Genomic DNA, 22463 nt, shown 5'->3' with positions numbered 1-22463 from the left:
GTTCGTATTTAGAACGTCTATTTAAAAAACACATTTAGAATTATTTTTGTCCGCTAAATACATTAGTTTAAGTTAATTTATTGTCGATTTAGATGAACGTATTAAAGGTTTTAATGAAAATTATTTAAATGCAGTAGTGTTGTGTAAGTGAATATTGTTTAAAATGTTTAGAATAATAATGGTTGTTTTCAAGGAATATTGCTTTTAATCACAGATTTAATTTAATAATAAATTAATTATTTTATTTGAATGTGCTGCTCTTTTATTTAGCCCTTCATTCTTTCTTTCAAGATTTTTTGTTTATTTATTTTTTTGATAATATTTAGATCTTTTTTTTTATACCTATTCACGGGATAGGCCTATACTATAGGCTACTCTAAATCTGCACATTTTTATACATTTGTGTAATTACATTTAAAATTTTGGGTCTTAGTGGCATATTTTAATTTACTACATATTTGTCTGTATTTTGCTTACTTAATTATGTCTCATTCCTTATCATAGTCTTCATTAATGCATTAACAGTGTATTTGTTAATTGGTATTTTGTGCAGGACGTTTCAGACTACATTACCCACAATCCTTTCATGAGCACAGTCACGTGTGTTGAGTTTAAAATCACCACAGCAACGGGAGCGCGGAAGAGAAACCTGTTAATTTGAGCAACCATTTGCACAACTATTTAGATAAATAGTGGACACTGGACAGCACCACTTATAATGAAAGCAAACGTGAAATCTTCACCTTTACAGAAAAGTATGCAGCAGGTAAGTGCGCAATGCCTGTAATGGCTTTTTAAAACGAACAGGTGTTAATTATTCTGTCAATTTACATGTATGTTTATGTCAAAAGCCAACGATAACTGGAGCAGACCGCGGGCCGAGGCCAGCAGAGTAAGTTTAGAGAAATAAGAAAAGCTTACAAACACATATAATAATTATCTGTAGAACCATGAGTTGTTCATTAATTATTTATGCAAGTTATGTAATAATTAAATATCTCACAGAGTTCCAGCGTTAAAGTTAGAGACCCTGCAAGACACGGAGGAGGAGGTGGGATAACAAGACACGATGCTGTGTAGTTTATTAACTTGATTATGAATCCTAGTGGATTTAATGTTACTGTACATGTCATTTTAAACAGCTTTTCCCCATAATTCCAAAGGATGCTGCTGTCAAGATTGTCCCTGGAGCTCTGACAGCCATGAGCTGGGGCTCTCCAGCCTCCACTGAATCAAAGCAGGTGCTCATTCAAAATGATCCTAAATCACCTAAAAATTGCAATTCTGTTTCTTGCAATACTCCTTTTTTCTTCTTCTTCTTCTTCTGTGGAACAAAGAATGCTTTTGAAGTGCTGCTTTTTTTCTCCAGCGCAATTACAATGAATGAGGCTTTCAGGCTTCAAAGCTTACAGTCTGTTCCTCACATAAAACATGTTTTTCCCCACATAATACATCTTTATATCTGCTGTATATCAGTGTATTTTAGTATAATTGAGATACTATTATAGTTTTTATTAATATTTTGAATAAGTTTTTATTTAGTATACAATAAACAATAGCTAGTTTTTATATGTATAGTTTTTGTATTTTATACATTATTTTTATTTTTTTATTTATCTATTTTTAAATATGTCTATTTCGTTTGTAGAATTTTTTTATTTCAGTTTTAGTGTGTTGTTTTATAGTACAAGTTTAACTAAATTAAATAATGCCAGGCTGATTTTTTTTTTTTATTTAATTTTAGTTTCTTTTATTTCAAGTAACATTTTTTTATGGTTTTAGTTCCCTATAATAACCCTGCTGTATATAACTACAACTGTATATGTGACCCTGGACCACAAAACCAGTCTTAAGTGTCTTTTAATAGCTGAATAAACAAGCTTTCCATTGATGTATGGTTTGTTAGGATAGGACAATATTTGGCTGAGATACAACTATTTGAAAATCTGGAATCTGAGGGTGCAAAAAAATCAAAATATTGAGAAAATCACCTTTAAAAAAGTTTTTCTACATTTACGGTACGAAATTTACAAAATATCTTCATGGAACATGATCTTTACTTAATATCCTAATGATTTTTGGCATAAAATAAATTTTTTAAATTTTGACCTATACAATGTATTTTTGGCTATTGCTACAAATATACCCCAGCGACTTAAGACTGGTTTTGTGGTCCAGGGTCACATATAACTTAAGTGGTTAGGTTAAGTGTCTTGTGCTTTTCCCTCCCAGTGTTTTGCGACAGAGATGAAGGACTCAATTAAAAATCAGGTGTCTGCTGTGGATAATGGGGTATCACTTCAGCTGAGATACAGAGTCCAGACACAGAGAAGTCCACTGTCTAGTCACAAACCCAACCTAGATTCATCCCACTTCACCTGTAAAATCACAGCACAAACCAACTACAACCAGTCCGACACTGTACGACCAAACAGCAAGATGAGGGATGCGGTGAGTTCTGCAAACTTTAGCTTTGAAATAAGCACAGTGGTCAGGATAGATCATTTTTACTTCATAAGTTAAATATATACAAAAACGTTGACATTTTATTTTATCCATACATTTATCATGTTCCTACACAAAAGCAATTTATAACTTTATTTTTAATGATATTTTATATAATTTTTATTTTATTTATTTTTGTATATTTTTTTCACACATTTATTATGTTTCCACACAAAAGTAGTTACTTTTTGACATCTACTCTGTTGACCTCTGTTCAGGCCAAACATCCTCTGCTACATGTATTTGGTTTTTGACCAGAATTTGTTGTCTCCCCCTGGAGGAGGGTGTTTGTTATGCTCCAGAAGTGAGCACATATCTTGATTGGATGATAAATTTATGTGTTTGTGAGTAGGAGGAGCTTACCGAGGACAGGAAACTGCAAGCAGTAATTGAGCAGGTTATGGTGGATCAGCTGTCGAGGTCAGTATCTCTCTTTCTCTCTCTCTCTCTGTTCTCAGTTTGTGGTGAGTAATAACATCGTGAGGTTTCTCCGATGCTCACGCAGGGCTGTCATTAGCGATCCGGAACAGAATGCTGTGTCTGTCAGTCCCACGAGTGTCCCACCACGCTACAGGAGAACTCTTCACCACACTAAGTAAAACCCACACACATACATGACTCAGATACTAAACGCTCTCTTTCTACCCTTCTGTTTCATACTCATGGATTTGAAGAAGGTCATAGTGGTTACGTCCCCACTTTCATTTTTATTTTGATATTTTTATACATAATAGATGTTTTTGCTAAGGAAAGCACCACTATTGCTATTATTGCTCACACTGATTTAAACAAACTACTAATCTTAAACTTTGGCAAACGCATATCAGCATGCAAAAAAATCACTCTGGACACCTTCACAACCACATAGTAACGCCTTTGCAACTACCCACAAGCACTCAATAATCGTGATGGCCAGTTTTGCAAGAACCACTCACATTATCTTTAAAAATTTAATAGCATAAAAGCATAAAAGTAAAGTTCTCAGTTAGAATCCTGGAATTGTGTTGTCCAACATAGGTAAGAATATACATTTCTAATATAATGTCAGTTTACATATTGATTTTACTACCTCAGATAAAAGCATCTGCTAAATCAATGTTTCCTAAACTTTGGGGATTTGAGAGGGAACAACAGGGGGTTCAAGAGTTAATGAAAGGCTAATAATTAATTAATAAAAATTTAAAATTATGTGTTTAAAATAAATAAATAATTTAAAATCAAAACCAATCAAAATAAAACATTTACTAAAAGATAAAAGATTTTGTTTGTTTACCTGTATTTCGGGGACCATTAACTAACAGAAAACTGTGAACATGCAAATGTGTTGTTACATTATTGAAATGTTAACTTAAAACAATTTATTTCGAGTATTTGAGGTATTTCAAGTATTTTTGAGTAAATATTTTAGGTCAGAAGGGTTCAGCTGACAAAAATTTTTTTTAGAACTATCTGTTGAAAGAAAGAAAGAAAGAAAATACATGTTTAAAGCAGTGGTTTTGAACCTCAGTTTCACAATAAAAACAAATTACAGACTCATTCGACATCATTTTCACTGGTCCTGTCTTGATCCACCAATAGATAATTTTACTAGGCTGCTGTTTGTTTGCACTTCATTGCAATTATCTAGAATGCTACTTGAAACTCTAATTAAGTATCAATAACTCATCTAAAAAAACCACAAGTTACATTTACAGTAAGAAATTAAAAAATGGAGGGCTTTTGTTGAACTCAAAGTGCGGCAAAGAACCATTCTAATTAAATCGAGTTCAGATTTGTCATCACTGCAGAAAAATCACCCTTTCGCAAGCTTATATTTTGCTTTTGGTAAAACTGTGATTTATGCTATTCAGGTTTCGTTTTATGTCTACAGAGTAAAAACTCGGATGTCTTTAACAGAGAACATCTTATCCAACAAGCTCTGCTTTCAAGCCAGGATTTTATCAAGGTAATTACAGCTACTTACTTACTTACACCTTTTTTTAGTGGTTTTATATATATATAATTCGCATGTGTTCGATATATAGGTGTGGACGTGAGGCGTGTCGAAAACTGATTGGCTTCTTTTTCACATGTGACCAAACACTGACCGTGTATGAGTACCGAAATTTTGGTAAAAACAGGTAAGGCTGAAACTCTTTGCATTTATACAGTTACAAGTCACACATAGTTTTCCTAAACATTTAAAAAAAGTTAGTTGTTAATCAAACCTCTTTCAGATGGAACGCACTGCCCTTTATCGCGCGTGGTCTGTATTTGAACAGAGGGAGGCCGTACTGCCTGCAGGACATCTCACAGGTTCAACGCACTCATCATCTGTCACACACACACACACAGACTAAAATTAATTCATTAACACTCTGCCTACATCACCCAGGGTGCCGAGCTTCGTTTCTGTGCAGACGGCCCACACCTCCCCCAAAGTCTGAGACAGCAGCCTTGCCTGACCCTCAGAGTTACTGATGTGGATGACACAGCCAAGGGAGCCCTGCTGTATGTACCATTTACGCACACACACACACACACACACACACACACACACACACACACACACACACACACACACACACACACACACACACACACACACACCAACCCTACACCTAAACCTACCCCTTACAGGAAACTGTCTGCATTTTTAGATGGAAAAAAAAAACACCATTTAGTATGTTTTTTAAGCCTTTTGATTTACGGGGACATAGGCAGTGTCCTCATAAAACATCCTTCAAATTGTAATACCTCTGTCATACCCATGTCAATATACAAATTTTGTCCTCGTAAATCACAAAAACCAGTACATATATACACACAGAGACACAGACACAGAGAGAGACAGACAGACAGACAGTGTGTGCAAGTGAAAGGGCTCAGAGTGTTTCTTTTGCACAGAACTCAGTTTGGGGAAACTCTGCTTCATCTCTCTGAAGAGGAAATCAATGATCGAAACACTCTAAAGGAAATTCAAGGTTAATACTTAACACAAGCCTTTCTCTTACACACAACCATTTCCTATTGAAATGCATAAATATTCATCCAGAATGTTTCTCACCCACACAAACCTGTTTATAAGGTGATGTCATTTTCAATGTTAAAATTGGAGCTGTCAAAATTTTTAATCAGATTAATTGTATGAAAATCAATCAGTTGGTAAGGTCGGTTAGATTTTCTGTTGTTTTTGAAAGAAATCGCTTATGCTCACCAAGGATGCATTTGTTTGTTCAAAAAAAAAAAAAAAAAACAGAAGAAAAAAAACAGTAATATTGTGAAATATTATAACAAAGTAACTGCTTTCTTTTTTAACATATTACATTTAAAATGTAATTTATTTCTGTGATGCAAAGCTGAATTTTCAGCATCATTACTCCAGTCTTCAGTGTCACAGAAATCATTCTAATATGCTGATTTGCTGCTTAAGAAATATTTATTATTATTATCAATGTTGAAAATACTGTAGTTGTGCTGCTTAATATTTTTGTGGAAACCGTGATACATTTTATCAGGATGAATAGAAAGTTCAAAAGAACAGCATTTATTTAAAATCAAAATCTTTTTAAGAAATCTTTTTTAAATAGAAAACATAAATATGACACTTTTCATCAATTTTATGCATTCTTGCTGAATAAAAGTATCAATTCTTTTAAAGTATTTTACTTTCACAGCGCTTGTTTGTAAATATAATTGTGCAAACGGTTATATGAACAAACCAAATCAAATTTATCAGTCTGGTCTTGCACCATGAGAATGACATTTTTAAGATGTCCTGTGAAGTTAAAAACACATATTTGGGTTACTTGAAATTACACACTTCACCTTAAAGTGACTGTGTACTCTTAGGGCTACATAACTAATAATTACCAGCCACAGAATGCTTGAATTGGAATCCAGCGTTCTGATTGGTGGATGTTTTACAGGTGCAGTGCGCGATAGGCTGAAGGGACATGCGGTCCGAAACCTGATCAATCTAGGAAGAGATCTGCAGAACTTACATCTAAAGTCTGATAGTATGCAGAAAAAAGAGCTGCTCGGACGATCTCTGATGGAACAGCTGTGCCTCACTCAGCAGGTTAAGAGAAATACAATCATTCATCATTATCAGCAATTTTTTTGCATTTCCCCCTCTATCTATCTGTATCTATGTATGTATCTATCTATCTATCTATCTATCTATCTATCTATCTATCTATCTATCTCTCTGTACAGCAGAAATGATGAGGCTGTAGGAAAGCAGCAGGCATATTGATGTAGGACATTATTTTAGCGTGTGGAGTCGTTACGTTAGCATGTGCCGTGTGTGACAGGACTTCGAGGCGGTGTGGAGGATTGTGAGTCGGCGTGCAGAGGGGAGGGTGCACCCCGCTGATGTGATGCGTGCCGTTACCGGGGAGATGAGCGAGAACAGAAAAGCCATCTTCCTGAAGGTAACAGACCCAAGAGGTCCTCGCTGCAGCCTGTAGCACGATGACGTAGCTGGATCAGATCCAATACGTATTGGATGTTTGACGCGCATGCGCAGTATTTGATTTGAATGCGCATGCGCATAGTGGGGCTGTCATTGAAGCTAGTATTTAATGTAAATTAAACTGTAATTACGAGATATGTGTTCATATTCAAACTTTATTTAAGCAACAATGGCGTAGTTTTGAATGAAAGAGTGTGGTATATAAGGTATGTTTTTTTTTTTTTTTGGTTCGTTTTGGAAATAAAAATCTACTACTTACAATTTAGTTTGTACTTTATGAAAAAATGGGGTGTAACTATTGTCTTTATTTTTTCTTCTGATAGTCTTATAGTTCTGTCAATAATGCGTTCATGAATCAAATATTATTTTTCGTTCTCACTCTCTGTGCTATACGTGACAGAGTATAAAAGTTATAGGCCTACTAAAATATGCGGACATCTTTTTTTATACCATATAAAAATAAAAAGAAGAAAAACAATCCTGTCAGTCGGGCTTCTGTTAGCCGATAGACCCGTTATCCTGGGTTATACCAGGTTTTGACAGTTTAATCCCATGTCCAACAAATAAATACACACATGGTTGGGGACAAGGCGTATTATTAACACAAAGATAATCATTTCTTTTTTTGTGTGTGTTATATGCAAGTGAAATCCCCGGAGATAGACCTAATGGCTAAAAACATAAACCTTCCATTCAGTTACGAGAGCTCTCTCTCTCTCTCTCTCTCTCTAGGGAGACTTTTTTTTTTTTTTTTTTTTTTTCTGAGTGTATTGTATCAGAAGACAGTGTGAAAATAAACTAATAATACATTTCTTTGACCTGACTGAGGCGTTATTAGCGAGGTAAAGTCTTACAATTTAATGAAAAAATTAATTTAATGGTTGTTTTTTTATCATTATTGAAAATGTTTGTAATACCTATATTATAATAATATAAAATCTAAATAAACAAAATGGATCGGCATTAATCTAATATCCCCAATTAAATTTACTTTATTGTGTGTACAGAGGTTCTGGACAGAAATTCATATTTGACACTGCCAAAGAACATACAATAAACAATATACATACAGTTACATATACTAAAACACATGAAACACACATTACCCTAATCAATTTATATAATAAATGTAAATAAACATGACGGATACAATCAAAAAGACATTTAGGCTAAATCTGTCAGAGTCTGACAGATTTGAATTTGCTGAGATCTGAATTAGCTATTTACAGTGCAACCTCTGCATATCAATCATGTTACAGTGCTTGTTGTATCCTTATAATAATGGATACAACACTGATCTGTGCATCCTGGCGATAACATATGAAATGCAGGCTATTCAAAAAAAAAAAAAACGACGAAAACATCATGGATGATTTTAATGATTTTAGACATTAAAGTTTTTTCATTGTAATGTAATGTAGGTCATTGCTAATTGTAATGTAAGTCAAAAACCCTTGCTACATGTACTGCGTTAGACTTCACTTAGACCAAGTCGTTAGACTTAAGTCGCTGTGGATAAAAGCATCTGCAAAATGATTAAATGTAAATAAAAATATGAATTTACTCGAGACCTACTACAGCGCATGCGTGTAAAACATCCACTGCGTAGTGGATATAGTCCAGCTATGTCATTGTGCTACAGGCGCAAGCGAGGACAGACTCCAAGAGACCAGCCAGACTGCTTTCGTCCTCCAGAGGATGCCCTTGAGCTCTGTGACATATTGAGTTTCCATTCTGGCCATTTGTTGCTGTTTTGAATGTTTGTATCTTTCTCTTTTTTTAGGTTTATGTAAAGCTGGACCCAAATAAAACCGGCTCCATCTTCCTCAGTGATATTGAAAAATTCTATAGAGGCAAACAAGAGTCTGACGCAGCACTCGGTGAGCCACTGATCATTTAGTCTCTTGCTCGCAGACAGAAGTATTATAGTTGTGTTTATTCAGTGTGAGTCAATATTTCATAACAAATATTGAGTGTTAAACCTGTGGCACTTAAGTATTCATTTCCAAAAAAGCTGCAGAGTTCATTTTACAGATAGGCTTATGAAACTCTTGCATAAGCGTATCTGAGTTTCACTCTACAAGAGTAAAGTTACTGCATAGGCCACATGGATGATTGATGTTTATTAATTTATTTCCATTCTTATGTCAAACTGTTGACAGAAGCCGATCTGAACCCTGACTTCCTGACCTTCGTACGGGACGCAGGAAAGCTCACCAAGACCGTGTCCTATGCCGAGTTTGAGGACTATTATGAGGGTCTGAGTCTTGAAATCCCTGATGATGAAGAATACATCAACAATCTGAGAGCTACATGGAGTATCTGAGGGCATCTGCCTTTTTTTATAGAAGGACACTTTCTGAATATGAGTGAAATCTTGAGCTATTATGTTTGTCACTATATGTTATTCTTCATATTCATATTATATTATGATATGCGGTGTTGTATATTGTATAGCACAGTGTAGAGTACAATTAAAAAATTCAGGGTCAATAAGATTAATACTTTTATTCAGCAAGGATGCATTAAATTGATCAAAAGTGACAGTAAAGACATTTGATACAAAATGAATGATCCAAAAGATTTCTATTTTAAATAAATGCTGTTCTTTTGAACTTTCTGTTCATCCTGATAAAATCACAGTTTCCACAAAAATATTAAGCAGCACAACTATTTTCAACTTTGATAATAATAATAAATTTTTCTTGAGCAGTAAATCAGCATATTAGAATGATTTCTGAAGGATCATGTGACACTAAAGACTGGAGTAATGATGCTGGCAATTCAGCTTTGCATCACAGAAATACATTATATTTTAAATGGATTGAAAAAAGAAAATTGTTAATTTAAATTGGATTAATATTTCACAATATTACTGTTTTTACTGTATTTTTGATCAAATAAATGCAGCCTTGATGAGAATAAGAGATTTCATATTGATAAATTCAACTTCTCTTTGGACTGGCACATGCTAACAAGTTTTAATTCATAAATGAATGTTTAAAAATATTAAATGACTGTTAACTTGAGTAACAATTTGTATTGATTTTATTCTATCTACCATAATATCTGTACATATACAAACCTTAATATGAAAGGCTATGTAAAAAAGAAAATTCACAGATGAATCATGTGTCCAATATGGACATATATGCATGCATGGCATCAAAAAGCTATTTGTGGAAGGGCTCCCTCTGTGTCAATGGCCATTAGACAGTCCATTGCCTGATCCATTAGAGTAGGTGTGTGTGTAGTCTTCCTCAGAACCCTCCTCATCCTCTTCTTCATCGCTGCGCTCATCACCCTTCAGCTAAAGAGAATGAAAGAGAATTAATCTTGTGCATTTAATCTGCAAAGTACATACACGCACATTTACATTTTTAATAAACTGATTGTTTTATTATTATTTTGGTTTTGTTGCTGTTTAATACATGAAGAAAAGACCTACCACTCATTAACTGTAGTAAAATCACTAAATGCAGATACTACTTTATTTGTTATCTTATATGAAGAACAATGGATACTCACTTTGCCAAAAATAAACTTTTTGACCATGCGGAGAATCAAAGAAGCCCAGAACACGTGCAATATCAGCAGCACCACAAGCATGACATTAAAGAAATAATAGCCGAAAAAGGGTTCGAACTGGTCCAGAGGATACACCCACGTACAGTGGATCAGCCTGTACACATGACACACAATTTAACAAATGTAACCCTAAAATCTCCCACTCATTTACCTCTGTCACATGCTTACCAGAAAGGAAAAATGATGAGTCTGGTTACCATGAAGACCAGTGCGAACACCACAAAGATACTGTTGCAGGTCGTCTCCCATCCAGCATAGTTAAACATCTTAGCAGACTTAGAAAAACAGAAATATGACACCCTTTAACACAAAACACTCTATACATACAAGTTTGGGGCTGGTAATATTTTTTTTACATTTTGAATGAAATCTTGTGCTCAGCAAAATACAGTAAAAACATAAATATTATAAAATGTAATTGCAATTTAAAATAACTTTTCTATTTTAATATATTTTAAATGTAATTTATTCCTGTGATGCAATGCTGAATTTTCAGCATTATTACTCCAGTCTTCAGTGCCACATGATCCTTCAGAAATCATTCTAATATGCTGAAATAGAAAAATATATCTACTACAAGACAATAAAATCTCCTACTATTAAATACAATTATCTCCTTTAATGTTCCTTAGAAGAAAGCAAGTCATAAAGGTTTTGGGATGATGTGAAGGTAAGTAAGTAAATGATGACAGAATTTTCATTTTTGGGTACATTATCCTTCCCTTTAAGGATAGTTTAACTCTTTTTTCACTGTTCATCTCTCTCTCACCTCGAGTAGGACATCGGATGCGTCGTGCACCAGCATGACCAGTGTGCCAATGCGGATGTAGTTGGCACACCAGGAGAAGGACAGCAGTGTTAGTGTGGCCCAGTGATGAACCAACTGCTCCTTAAAGTCCTACAAATCGACACAGAGAGAAACGGAGCTCCATAAACCTAGACAGACATATCTCTCAAGATATGGCAACTTCATATGTCAAATTTTTCAGTCATTTATAAATTTCATAAAATTTCTCCAAAGCACATTATTTTACTGAATGTAAAACATCCATTTATTGAACTTTATGCATTGAACTGCATGAATTATTGCTTGCTGAGTGTTTTATGACATTATTGCAGGCTAGCTGAATAAGAGTGCTTGATGTGACTTTAATAATTTAATCTTATAGTCTCATTTTAAAAAAAAATTTTTTTAGAGAAGATGAAATATTTATAATTGTTCATAATATTAGTGCATCCTTACCTTACGTTTTACATCTGCAGCCACACTGAACAGTAAAGAACCATAAAAACTCATCTCAATGATGTAATACCAGTACTGAGAGTCCAGCAGTGACTGCACACACACACACACACACAAAACAAACATATTTAAAAACCAACCGCCATACAAACATGCTTGCACAAACACAACCCTCCCAGAACAACATGCAAATATTCAGACTGGTTTTCACTGTGCTACATACAGTATATTCGTTTTTGCTTTTAAAACACTCCAATGTAATGTTTTTTCTTTTTCTTTCTTTCTTGTTTTCTTATGTTACACTTAACTCACTTGTTTGGGAAATCCTGCCCACACTTCCCGTAGATCATAAAACCATGGTTTCTGTGGCACAAAACAATACAATTCACAGTTTATTGGCTTATTTTTAGAACCAAATAACACAAATAAAATAAACACTAAAGTATTGCAGTCTGTATTGAGGAGTTTTCAGTTGCATCGCTACGCCAGTAGGTGGCGTCAAAGTGAGTGAATCTTTGAATCATTCGAATCAACAAAACATTGATTCACTTAATAAGAGTGAATCACCTTTAAGATGCAGACCTACTGTACTCGGAGATACTCGACGGTTGATAAAAACAGTTCACTGGTGAAGCAAAAATATTCAAACTAACTGTCAATATTGTTTCTGAAATGTAAGTTACTCATGTTTATCTTCTTGTTTATTGAACTGTTGTATAAAAGCAATATCGTCGTGTACTCAGAGACCTTTGGTCTGAATATCACCACAGCTATGATACCCTTTGCTCTTGTGAAATTTTTTAATTAAGTTCTTCAAAACAACAAATTGGTTTATGTGTTATTAACCCTGCTAAAAAAACAAAACAATAGAAGCCCTGTAGAAACCATAACAGAAATTCCAATGGTTTCCATTAAAACACCATTATAAACCATTAGCTTTTTCCAGTAAAACCATAACAAAATTCCTTTTTGTAGTGTGTTTTGGGCATTTTTTCAATAGGATTTAACATCCCATCAATAGAATCCATCACATAACGTTGCCAGTAGACACGATTATAGTTTCCATTAAAACCAATACAATTCTCATTATTACCATTTAAACCATTACATTTTCTGTTGTGTTTTGGGCAGGGTTCTATTGTTGTTTTCAGCAGGGAAAACTCAATTCGAAAGAGCCCACCCTTGATATGGGATTACATGCCTAAATTTAATATGTTAGTATAGTAATACTGATGCTTATCTTAACAATAAGTTAACGTGTGTGTTTGGGTGTGTGCAGGGCCTGTCCATGCCTGTTATTGTGCCCGTTAGTGGATCTTTCTATCAGGCTGGCGCTGTTCACAGGTGGGAAAATGTTACTAATTACCCCACAGGCATTTCTCACAAACACACATGCTGATTCAAGGTCTCTCCCGAGAATCTCTGCATGTGCTGTAACACACACACACACACACACACAAACACACAGCTGTTTGGAGGTCATTCAGATGTTCAGATACAGCCTGAGGTTTGTATATACATCAAAAAATCACTTACATCATGTAAAGCCAGCACTCCGAAGAAAGACGAACACAGATAAAAGGCAAACCGCCAACTACAAAGAGGAAATACTACTGTTAATAACAAACATACACGTTTGAAAACGGTTAAAAGGTCAAATATGGCCAAATACACAAATGAGACAGTCAAGAAAGTTTGCTTAGTGTGTGTAAATATACCTGGCTTCTTTGAATTTCTTTAGTACTCCAGGTCTGTCTTGGTTCCTCCGTCTGCGGAACCAGCGCTCCACCTGCCTTTCCGACCAGCCCAACTTTTTACACACACCTTTTATATCTGCCTAAGTACATCACATACACAAACATTACTAGACACACAAACTTCATAAGTCAATAAGTGCTGGCCCTACATATACCGGTGAATAGGACATATTTTTCTATTAATTGTTAAAGCCTGCTTATATAAAACAAAAATTATTTGGGCATATTTTTACGACAAAATATGTTTTCAGTCTTTCAAAATTTCATGTTTAATTCAGTGTGTTGTTTGCCATTCTTTGTAAATATTTGTTATTTCAATCAATTTCTCAGTGAGAATAATTTCAAAGCCAATTTTATTTCAGTGTTTGTAATATCTTATACATATTGTGAGACATATATTTTCATAAATAACTGAACTACTATTATAGTAATATGTACCTACACTCAACCTTTATTTATAAAGCACTTTATTTATAATACACATGGTTCCAAAAGAATCTAATGCATTTTAAAACATAATATTTGGTTTTAATAACGTGTTTTAATCACTGATCTATATAAATGACTATTTTTGAGGGTAATTTTCACAAAAACATGGCATATATTACTTGCTAATTATTCTTAATTGTGATTAAGAACATCAATCATTCAGAGATGTTGTATTATTATTATTATTCATTCAAATAATCCTAAATGGAAGTTAACAAAGATTAATATTTTGGGGGAAATGTGCTTAATTTTCAAAATAATATCATAATGTAAAAAAAAAAAAACTTAAAGGTCCTTAAATTTTTATTTATATTGTTTACTTGTTTTTTTTTAGTACTGTCAAACGATTAATCACGACTAATCACATTCAAAATAAAAGTTTTTGTTTACAGAATATATTAGGGATGCACCGAAACAAAAATTCTTGGCCGAAGCCGAACAAAATGAAACACTGGGCCGAATACTGAACACGTTTTTTTGCATTTTTTCCCCCATGTACGGCTATTTTGCTATTTTTTTCACCATTGCATAAATGAAATAGCCAAAATGTGCTTTTTACCGTTTTGTCCTGCTTTTCAAATAAGAAAAATCAACTACAAAACAACAGTTTAAAAATATTTACTTAACACTGAAAATTTGTTAACATTCTATCAGACATTACACCAACAAAGCACAATTTAACTTAAAATGAATAAGTTACTAAAATAATATTTTTTGGCCATTTATTTTTAATGTACAAATAAATGCAGCCCTGCTGAGCAGAAGAGACTTCTTTTCTTTTAAAACATTAGAATATATTACAGATCCCAATTTGAACACTACACAGTAAAAAAAAAAAAGTTGAGCCAACTTAAAATTTTAAGGCAACAAACTTCAGCAGATTTTTGAGTTTTCTCAACTTGTTTTAAGTTTATACAACAAAAATTTGAGAATCTCCCACAAAAACAAGTTGAGCAAACTCAAAAATCTGCTGAAGCTGGTAAAAAATGTTTTTTTTTAAGTTCGCTCAACTTTTTTTTTTTTTTTACAGTGTATGTGGGAATGTTATAATAAATGTACAAAGCTGTTGTTGTCACGGTGCACACAACAGGGAGGAACAAGGAGACAAGGATAACTCAAAATACAGTCTTTAATCAATCCAAACAAGGCAAGGTTGACACAGACAGAAACACCAGGGAGTAACGAGTAGACCAAACCCAATCTAACCAAACAGGCAGGAACTAAATACACATGATAATTAGACATAATTAGACTAACACAGCTGGACAAGACTTAACTAATAATCACACTGAACAAGGACAGGAACAAGACCAAATAAGGAAACGAGGCGGGAACACATGACACACAGGACAGAGGCCTGACAGTTGTAGGGTAATTATTATTATCATTATTATTGTCTTCTTTTTTTTATTTTATTTTACAGAACAACAGTAAAATTACAATACTAACATTTATGAATGTTGATGGAGTTTTTGCTTTTTCTTAGATTTTATTTTGGCAGAAACACCGAAAGAGTTTTTTTTGCTATTTTCGGTGCATCCCTAGAATATATGAGTGTGTGTACTGTGTGCATTTATGTATATATAAATACACATGCATGTACTGTATTTAAGAAAATATATGTTTATATATTCAATATATTTATAAATAATATGAATTATATGAATATACATAGTACAGTATAGTACAGTTTTTTCAACTTGTCGTGTTAAGTTTATACAACAAAAATGTGAGAATCTCCCACAAAAATAAGTTGAGAAAACTCAAAAATCTGCTGAAGCTGGTTGCCTTAAAATTTTAAGTTGGCTCAACTTTTTTTCTTTTTTTTCTTTTTTACAGTGTATGCATGTAAATATTTTCAAAATATATACATGCATGTGTGTATTTATATATACATAATAAATATACACAGTACGCATACATATATTATGTAAACAAAAACTTTTATTTTGGATGCGATTAATCGCGATTAATCATTTGACAGCACTATTTTGTATTTTTTATTATTATTATTTTTTACCACCAAACTTATTTTTCTTCTGATTAAATGCATTACATGAATGCATTAAAAATGCACGTTTCGGGGGTTACCTGTGTTGGGTGTTTAGAGTGTGTTTTGTAGTATTTTTCCAGTACGGGGTTGTGTGACGCTCTCTTGTGAATTTTGTCTTTAACCCCAAGAGCCTCAGCGAGTGGCACCGCAATCAGCCTGTTGAATGAGGCAGAGGCAGCGAGACAGAGTCACACCTTCATCTGCTGTTAACCAGAGACGTTCACTGCACTTCAGCAATTATAAGAACATATAATACATTGTGTTTTCACCAGACTTATTAATTAGCTTAAGCAGTAAAGCTTCCTTGACCAACTGGCTTTACCAGCTCAGTTTTCCTGATGAACAACATCAATATACAATTCCACCAGCACTATTCAGCAAAAATGAACGCTGTAAATTAATGCTGATGTAAGCTGGTCTTTTCAACATTTAGCTTGTGTGTGTACCTTTCATAGAAAGCTCTTAAGCCTAGCAGCAGGACTGCTACAGGTAGAATGATGTACAAATGGGACACACGGGCGTAGACACGCCCCTCACTGTCCTGTAGGTCCTCCCATGTCACCGGCCTCGGCAACCACAGCCGATCCCACCAAAACCACTCACTAAGCATCGCCCTGTGAAAAACACACAAACACAGCAACAGTATTTACATGCATTCATTTAGCAGATGCTTTTATCCAAAGTACCTACAGTAAAAAATCAGAATATAGAAGAAGAAACAAAAAAAATGGAAAGCCATGTTTGTGAGTAACAGAGTTGTGTGCCATTCAAATCTAAAAGAGAATGCATTTCATGTTTCTCAATTTGAATTGGAACGCAAGCAGAGAATGTGAATTGAATGAATTGACATGCAAATAAACACGTAACTGTAATTAACTAGAAAAGCAAAGTTTGTCAAGACAGACTTTGAAAAGGCTTCAGTCATGAAATTTATAGGCCTTACAGATAGACAAACATAGATAGATAGATAGATAGATAGATAGATAGATAGATAGATAGATAGATAGATAGATGGACAGACAGAATAGAACATTTTTCCAGGCTATTGTAGTGTTATGCAGTAGCTCCTGTAATAGGATACGTACCTGAGCACAATACACAATAGAGACAAATGAACACAGACACCTACTAGTTTCTGTACCACTTCAGGACCATAAGTTTAGTCCTTCAGAATCCAGAGGCTTTTTGCAATGAAGACTTGTTTAACAGTGTCAGAAACATTAGCGGCAGACTTTATTAATGAAAGATAATTGACATGCAAATACTGAAATCTAAAATAGCATGCAGGAACTGATTGTGGAAAAAGAGTTCAAAACATGTTTGAACAGCTCTAAGCAGAGTCAGTTGAGTCTCACTGAGTATCCGACTGCAGTACGGATCTGGACTTATATAAAGCCCTTCAGACCCACTTTTAACAATAGTATCTAATCAATCTTGAATTACACATAAGACAAAAGCAAAACACTCTGATTCAAATAGTATTTTGTTAGCGTGAAAGCAGAGGAGCTCAGGTTACTGCATGTATTCTTATAGTAAGTAGTGACTGTTTATTGTTACCATGACAAACAGACATATAACGTCCCAGAGACTGAGAAACACGTCAGACAAAAACAAATGCATCCATACCAGATTTGTCCTTTTCTTGTTTGTACACACTCTTCTCTCTCCTCCTGTTTTCCTGCTTTCTCTGTTGTAATTTTGTTCACACACCTTTAAGTGGATTCTCTAGAGTTGTGCCCAGTACTGTTGAATCCGCTAGGTATAGTGAACTCTCTCTCTCTCTCTCTCTCTCACACACACACACACACACACTTTCACTGCATACCTCAACCCCCCACAAAGAGCTCATTGAACCGCCTGTGTGTGTGTGCCTTGAAAGGGGGCCAGAGAACTGGATATGTGGGAGGGGCCACAATCACCTCAGGTATAGTCAAAGAAAGGCAGAGTTCGAAGGAGAGAGAGGACATGAACCTTGAAATATTGCATGCGCTAAACAGGTTAATAACTCACAGGTATATTAGGAATAAGAGAAATGTTCTTTCTCTTTGTTATGACATTCTTACTTGGCAGTGCTTTAGTTCTTATTTACATTTATGCACCTGGCTGATATGCTTTCATTCAAAAGGGCTTACAGTGCGGTCAAGCTTTACGTTTTTGTTTTCGTTTCGTTTTTTTTTTAATCAGTGTGTGCATTCCCTGAGAACCAAACCTGTGACCTTGGTGTTGGTCGGGTCATGCTTTACCAGCTGAATTACAGGAACACTGTGCTACAGGTTATTGGTAACTTGTGAGTGACTTGGTTTGAAAGCATCTACTTTAGCCAAAATCTTACAGGAATGTGTACAGGATTCCTGCTGGATCATAATTTGGAACCAGTTGAAAATTCTACTACTGTTTTTTTTACAGGACTTCAATAAAACACAAACCAGAATCTGTATCTTTTAGAACACATACTGTAGTGTGGGTTTTTATTCTTAGCAGTCAGATAAAATGCCCATGTAAGACATTAAAAGTAATTGACAGAAAATTGTTTAGGATTTTTAAACTCCTACAGCGCCCCCTGTGGGATTCGTAACTGTACATTACCAAGACATAGTTCTTGTGATGCCCCCAGTCAAAATGTTTAAAGAATTTCTTTGGATCATAATTTGGAAACAATTTAAATAGATTCCAATGGAACTTAACCAAACTGAAAATCCTACAGGATCCTTGAACTCCTTCTGGATATTGTGTAATCTTTATCAGAACATGTCTTACTACTGGATAGATAAAGGACAAAGGAAAAAGGGAGATAAAGATAAGGAAATCTTACTGCTCTTTAAATTCCTTTTAATATCCCACACAGACATATTATTATAATGATAATTATAAATTTCAATTGGTGTATATACACTAAAGTTGGTTCCAAATTATGATCCAGTATGAATCCTGTACACATTCTTATAGGATTTTGACAACAATTATGCTTTTTTATACTTTTTTTTTATATTTATATTTCGACAATTTTAAAATGAGAACATTTCAGTTTATGAAATTTGATTCTTGAGAAAAGTCCTGATCCGACTGGTTCCTTTTGACATTTTCACTAGGGGAAAGTCCTGTATGTGGTAATGCAGGACAGAAGAAATCTTTACTTTATGTAATATTGTGAAGGTGTGAATCACTGGCTCCACCTGTATTTACTAATCTATGCATGACTTGATTCTGATAGTCCTTTGTTTTACTGATGTCCCAGCCTTCAGTGTCCTTTGGTGTAGGTTTGCTGTCTCCATCTTGTGGTGGTCGAAAATACAGCATTTAGAGAGTCAGTATACAGCAGAGGGTCAAAGATGCATGATCCAATAAGCCCCTGGTGGTAGTTGCTGTAACTACAACATTATGAGGGATAAAAGCACATTTTCCATTGACAGACATTCAAAAGTAGCAGTGCATTCTGACAAACCATGCTATAACAAACAAACAAATAAATAAATAAAATAAGACAAACTTCTTCCTTTGCACTTTTTATTATGAACAGTAATCATGTTTTTTCATTATAATATCAAAATATTGTCAGAGTTTCTCAAGACCTCTAGAAATAACATGGAAGTGAATGATCTACTTGACTGCTGTTTGTAACTCTTCTTAGCTAATTGATCCCTGTTAGCACAATGCATATCATACACACCTGCCATGCCACATAGACCTGAATACACAGAGGCCATGCCCACATTGCAGCTAAATACAGCCGTCGACTCCTGTTGTTTTAATAGTTCACCCCAATATTTGAGTTTGTTTGTCACACAAGCTGTTGTATGGCTTCAGAATATAGCATACGAGTCGTCTGGTCTGCTTTTATGGTGCTTTTTGTCTTTTATAGAATTTGTAAAGTATAAATAGCCATTCACTTTATTACATCAAAGAGAGAAGCCTGGACACTCAACATCATTTCTTATTTTGTGTTCCAGGGATGAAAGAAACTAATATTGGCTTGAGCCATCACGGTGAGTAAATGATGATATAATTTTCATTTTGGGTGAACTAATCCCTTAATCCTGTTCTGTACACAGAGAGTTTGGTTATTAGTGACAACTAATAACGCATTAAAAATTGCCGGACGCTAATACATCTCAGTACGCTAATATTAGTTTGCAGAAAAATATAAAACAGGCTAAACTGCTGGCATGTATCTTTACAGCTGTGAGACATTAACTATTGCTTGTTTGGAGTGGTAGGATTGACATTTTGTATTCCGTACACAAATGGAGTGGTAACTTAGCTATTCATTCCTGCAAATAAATGCATTTGTCACTTCAAAAACTTGGCAGTGTGAACGTGGCCTGTATGCATTCACACCTTTTGTCCCCCGTTAGTGAGGAATAACTTAAAAAGTGACAATTGGGTTCAAATCCCTGAAAACCTCTTCACAGTGAATATAGCATGCTTTACATTAGCTTTAGCTGTGCTAGCATAGTGCTAAATGGGATTATGTAAAATACTACAGTGTATTTAAAATGTACAATGTAATTGGCTTTGAATCCATTTCAACATCACATTTCTTTATCATGTCATGAGCGTGCTGCCAAGCTACGTGCTAAATTGCCATGTGAATGAGACACTACTGATGTTGCCACCAAAGACAAAAAGACAATTCCACAAACAAGTTGGCTCATTTTGAAGCTGACGTATTGAGTCAGTAAGTTCACATTTAGTTATTATTCTGGTTAAGTACATGTTAGCAAAACTCATGAAAGAACACACCACGAAATGAAAGTTCCACTTGCTGAGTAACAAATCGTATGGACTGCAAAGCCCTTTGGCCCATATTCCTAAGCCTCTCTCTCTTCTCGCCTCTTCTGGTTCAAGAGGTCAGGTTAATGAGATTTGGTGTGTGTATATCTGCGTATGTCTGTACAGGAGTTTATATGTGAAAGAGAGAATGGCAAGTCACAGTATAAGACAATGTTTAAGAGTCATCGAGCCATGTCAAATGGCTCCAGAAGAATACCCAGAATGCACAAGTCTGCACTCGGTCCTCCAGTAAAGTTGGTGATTCTGTGCAAAAGAAGTCCGCCTAGTTAACCAACCAAGTGAACCTCGACCAAGCCATCAACGATTGATCTACATCCAGAGTTACTGAAGATGCTTGTTCAGTCATCAATGAGAAGTCAAAGATGAGTTGTTGATGGCATGGGTTGCCTGGCACTGAGAATGGTGATCGGATGCAAGGTGCTGAAAAGGTGGAGTGCTGCTCCACTTAATCTTGTTCCACTCATACGGGAGTGTTACGTTTGAGATCACTGGGTGAGGCGGGGATCTGTTGACTGAGGTGTGTGAAGGTGGTGGAGTGACTAGGTCTGGTCTTCGTCTCCCCAGAAGTCTCTGTGCCTCTATACTTCGGAGGAAGAGTCTGGCATCGGCCCTTAACTTTCGAGCCTGGATCACGTGGTGGAAGCCCTTTCGTTGCGGTTCCCATCAGCTCTGGTTTGGAGGGAGGCCATGGTAGTCCTGTTGACTGGCTGCCCGCAAGCTCTGGTTTCGAAGGAGGACGTGGCAAGACTGTCGAAAGACTGCTAGCAAGCTCCGGTCTGGATGGTGGGCGAGGGAGCGCTATGGAATGGCTGCTCGTGAGCTCTGAATCCAGTGAATCCGAGACAGACGTTTGGCTTTCAGAGGGCTTGGTTTTAGATGGTCCTCTAGAGACCATTCGGGTGAGCTCGCAAGAAGATGGAGGAACTTTCTGGTCGAGATGTGTGAATGTGGTCGAGTGGCTAGGTCTGGTTACATGCGCTTCAGCTTCAGGTCCTCCGTGCCTTGGCGGAAGGGTTCGGCAACGGCTCTTAGCCCTGGAACTTGGATCTCGAGGTGGAGGTTCATTCGAGTCAAACTCTCGGTGCCTTGATAGTGAGCCGGTTTTGATTGAATGAACAGACTGGTTTGAACATCCTGAAGGTGTGGTGGGTGATTCATCATGACAGGCTATCTTAGACAGGGACTCTGAAGTTGTATTGAGACTTTCACAGGTCGAAGGTTGAGGTCTATCAGGCAGATCACTGGTGGATGCGATGGGTTCCTCTGCTGATTGTTCCTCAAGCTCTTCCTCCTCTCTGTTGGTCACCTGTAGTTCTTTCAGCTCTTCATCTGACTGGCTTAGCATTACCCCACTGCAGACAGGCAGCTCCTCCGATGATCCTTCCTCTAGACCCTTGATGACTACATCATTGTTGGTAGTTGTCATTGTGTGTGACTGGGTGCATTGCTTGTCTGCCTCCTCGGTGAGCAGAAGATCCATCAGGAGTGCTTTCTCTCTCTTCAACTGCTCCTTCAGAGAACGAGGCACGTCTGGGATCAACCATGCCACCAGCATACTGAGGAACATGGCCAAGTTCTACA

The 22463-nt window shown here is 35.7% G+C and overlaps 3 protein-coding genes and 1 long non-coding RNA gene across 10 annotated transcripts in view; 2 read left to right on the top strand and 2 right to left on the bottom strand.

Moving 5' to 3' along the window:
* Positions 1 to 376: 376 nt before the first annotated feature.
* caps2 (calcyphosine 2) lies at positions 377 to 10114 on the top strand. Of its 4 annotated transcripts, none has more exons than XM_058752372.1 (16): positions 377 to 766; positions 852 to 892; positions 1006 to 1051; positions 1143 to 1241; positions 2233 to 2451; positions 2858 to 2925; positions 3011 to 3100; positions 4376 to 4450; positions 4530 to 4625; positions 4722 to 4800; positions 4880 to 4995; positions 5392 to 5468; positions 6414 to 6565; positions 6801 to 6920; positions 8745 to 8841; positions 9124 to 10114. In XM_058752372.1, exons 1-16 carry the CDS (start codon positions 719 to 721, stop codon positions 9285 to 9287), a joined length of 1587 nt encoding a protein of 528 aa, XP_058608355.1. In that variant the 5' UTR covers positions 377 to 718; the 3' UTR covers positions 9288 to 10114. The 4 variants fall into 4 exon arrangements, with proteins under 4 accessions (XP_058608355.1, XP_058608356.1, XP_058608357.1 ...); XM_058752373.1 differs by having other exon boundaries at positions 1164 to 1241; positions 9124 to 10113; XM_058752374.1 differs by lacking the exon at positions 1006 to 1051 and having other exon boundaries at positions 377 to 892; positions 9124 to 10112.
* On the bottom strand, positions 9455 to 17868 carry cers3b (ceramide synthase 3b). 2 transcript variants are annotated; one of them, XM_058752376.1, is made up of 11 exons: positions 17718 to 17868; positions 16538 to 16705; positions 16130 to 16247; positions 13511 to 13629; positions 13329 to 13386; positions 12105 to 12155; positions 11793 to 11885; positions 11319 to 11447; positions 10718 to 10824; positions 10490 to 10643; positions 9455 to 10271 (listed from the first exon to the last, which is right to left on the bottom strand). In XM_058752376.1, exons 2-11 carry the CDS (start codon positions 16699 to 16701, stop codon positions 10161 to 10163), a joined length of 1104 nt encoding a protein of 367 aa, XP_058608359.1. In that variant the 5' UTR covers positions 16702 to 16705; positions 17718 to 17868; the 3' UTR covers positions 9455 to 10160. The 2 variants fall into 2 exon arrangements, with proteins under 2 accessions (XP_058608359.1, XP_058608360.1); XM_058752377.1 differs by lacking the exon at positions 11793 to 11885.
* LOC131524945 (uncharacterized) lies at positions 12162 to 20093 on the top strand. Its single transcript, XR_009267121.1, has 3 exons — positions 12162 to 12466; positions 13072 to 13136; positions 20039 to 20093. It is a non-coding gene; the product is annotated as an uncharacterized LOC131524945 (long non-coding RNA).
* ano2a (anoctamin 2a) overlaps positions 18576 to 22463 on the bottom strand; it is a 39359-nt gene continuing 35471 nt past the window's right edge. For 2 of the 3 annotated variants that reach the window (XM_058752367.1, XM_058752369.1), the window contains one exon: positions 18577 to 22458. In XM_058752367.1, the coding sequence (XP_058608350.1) occupies positions 21343 to 22458 (1116 nt within the window). In that variant the 3' untranslated portion in view covers positions 18577 to 21342. Of the gene's footprint in view, positions 22459 to 22463 lie in introns of all 3 variants that reach the window. The other variant, XM_058752370.1, reaches the window with a different exon arrangement.

The sequence above is a fragment of the Onychostoma macrolepis genome, chromosome 18 (genome assembly GCF_012432095.1).
Source record: "Onychostoma macrolepis isolate SWU-2019 chromosome 18, ASM1243209v1, whole genome shotgun sequence".
NCBI lineage: Eukaryota > Metazoa > Chordata > Actinopteri > Cypriniformes > Cyprinidae > Onychostoma > Onychostoma macrolepis.
Note: the sequence above shows the minus strand (reverse complement) of the source record. Positions and strands in the feature narration are given on the sequence as shown.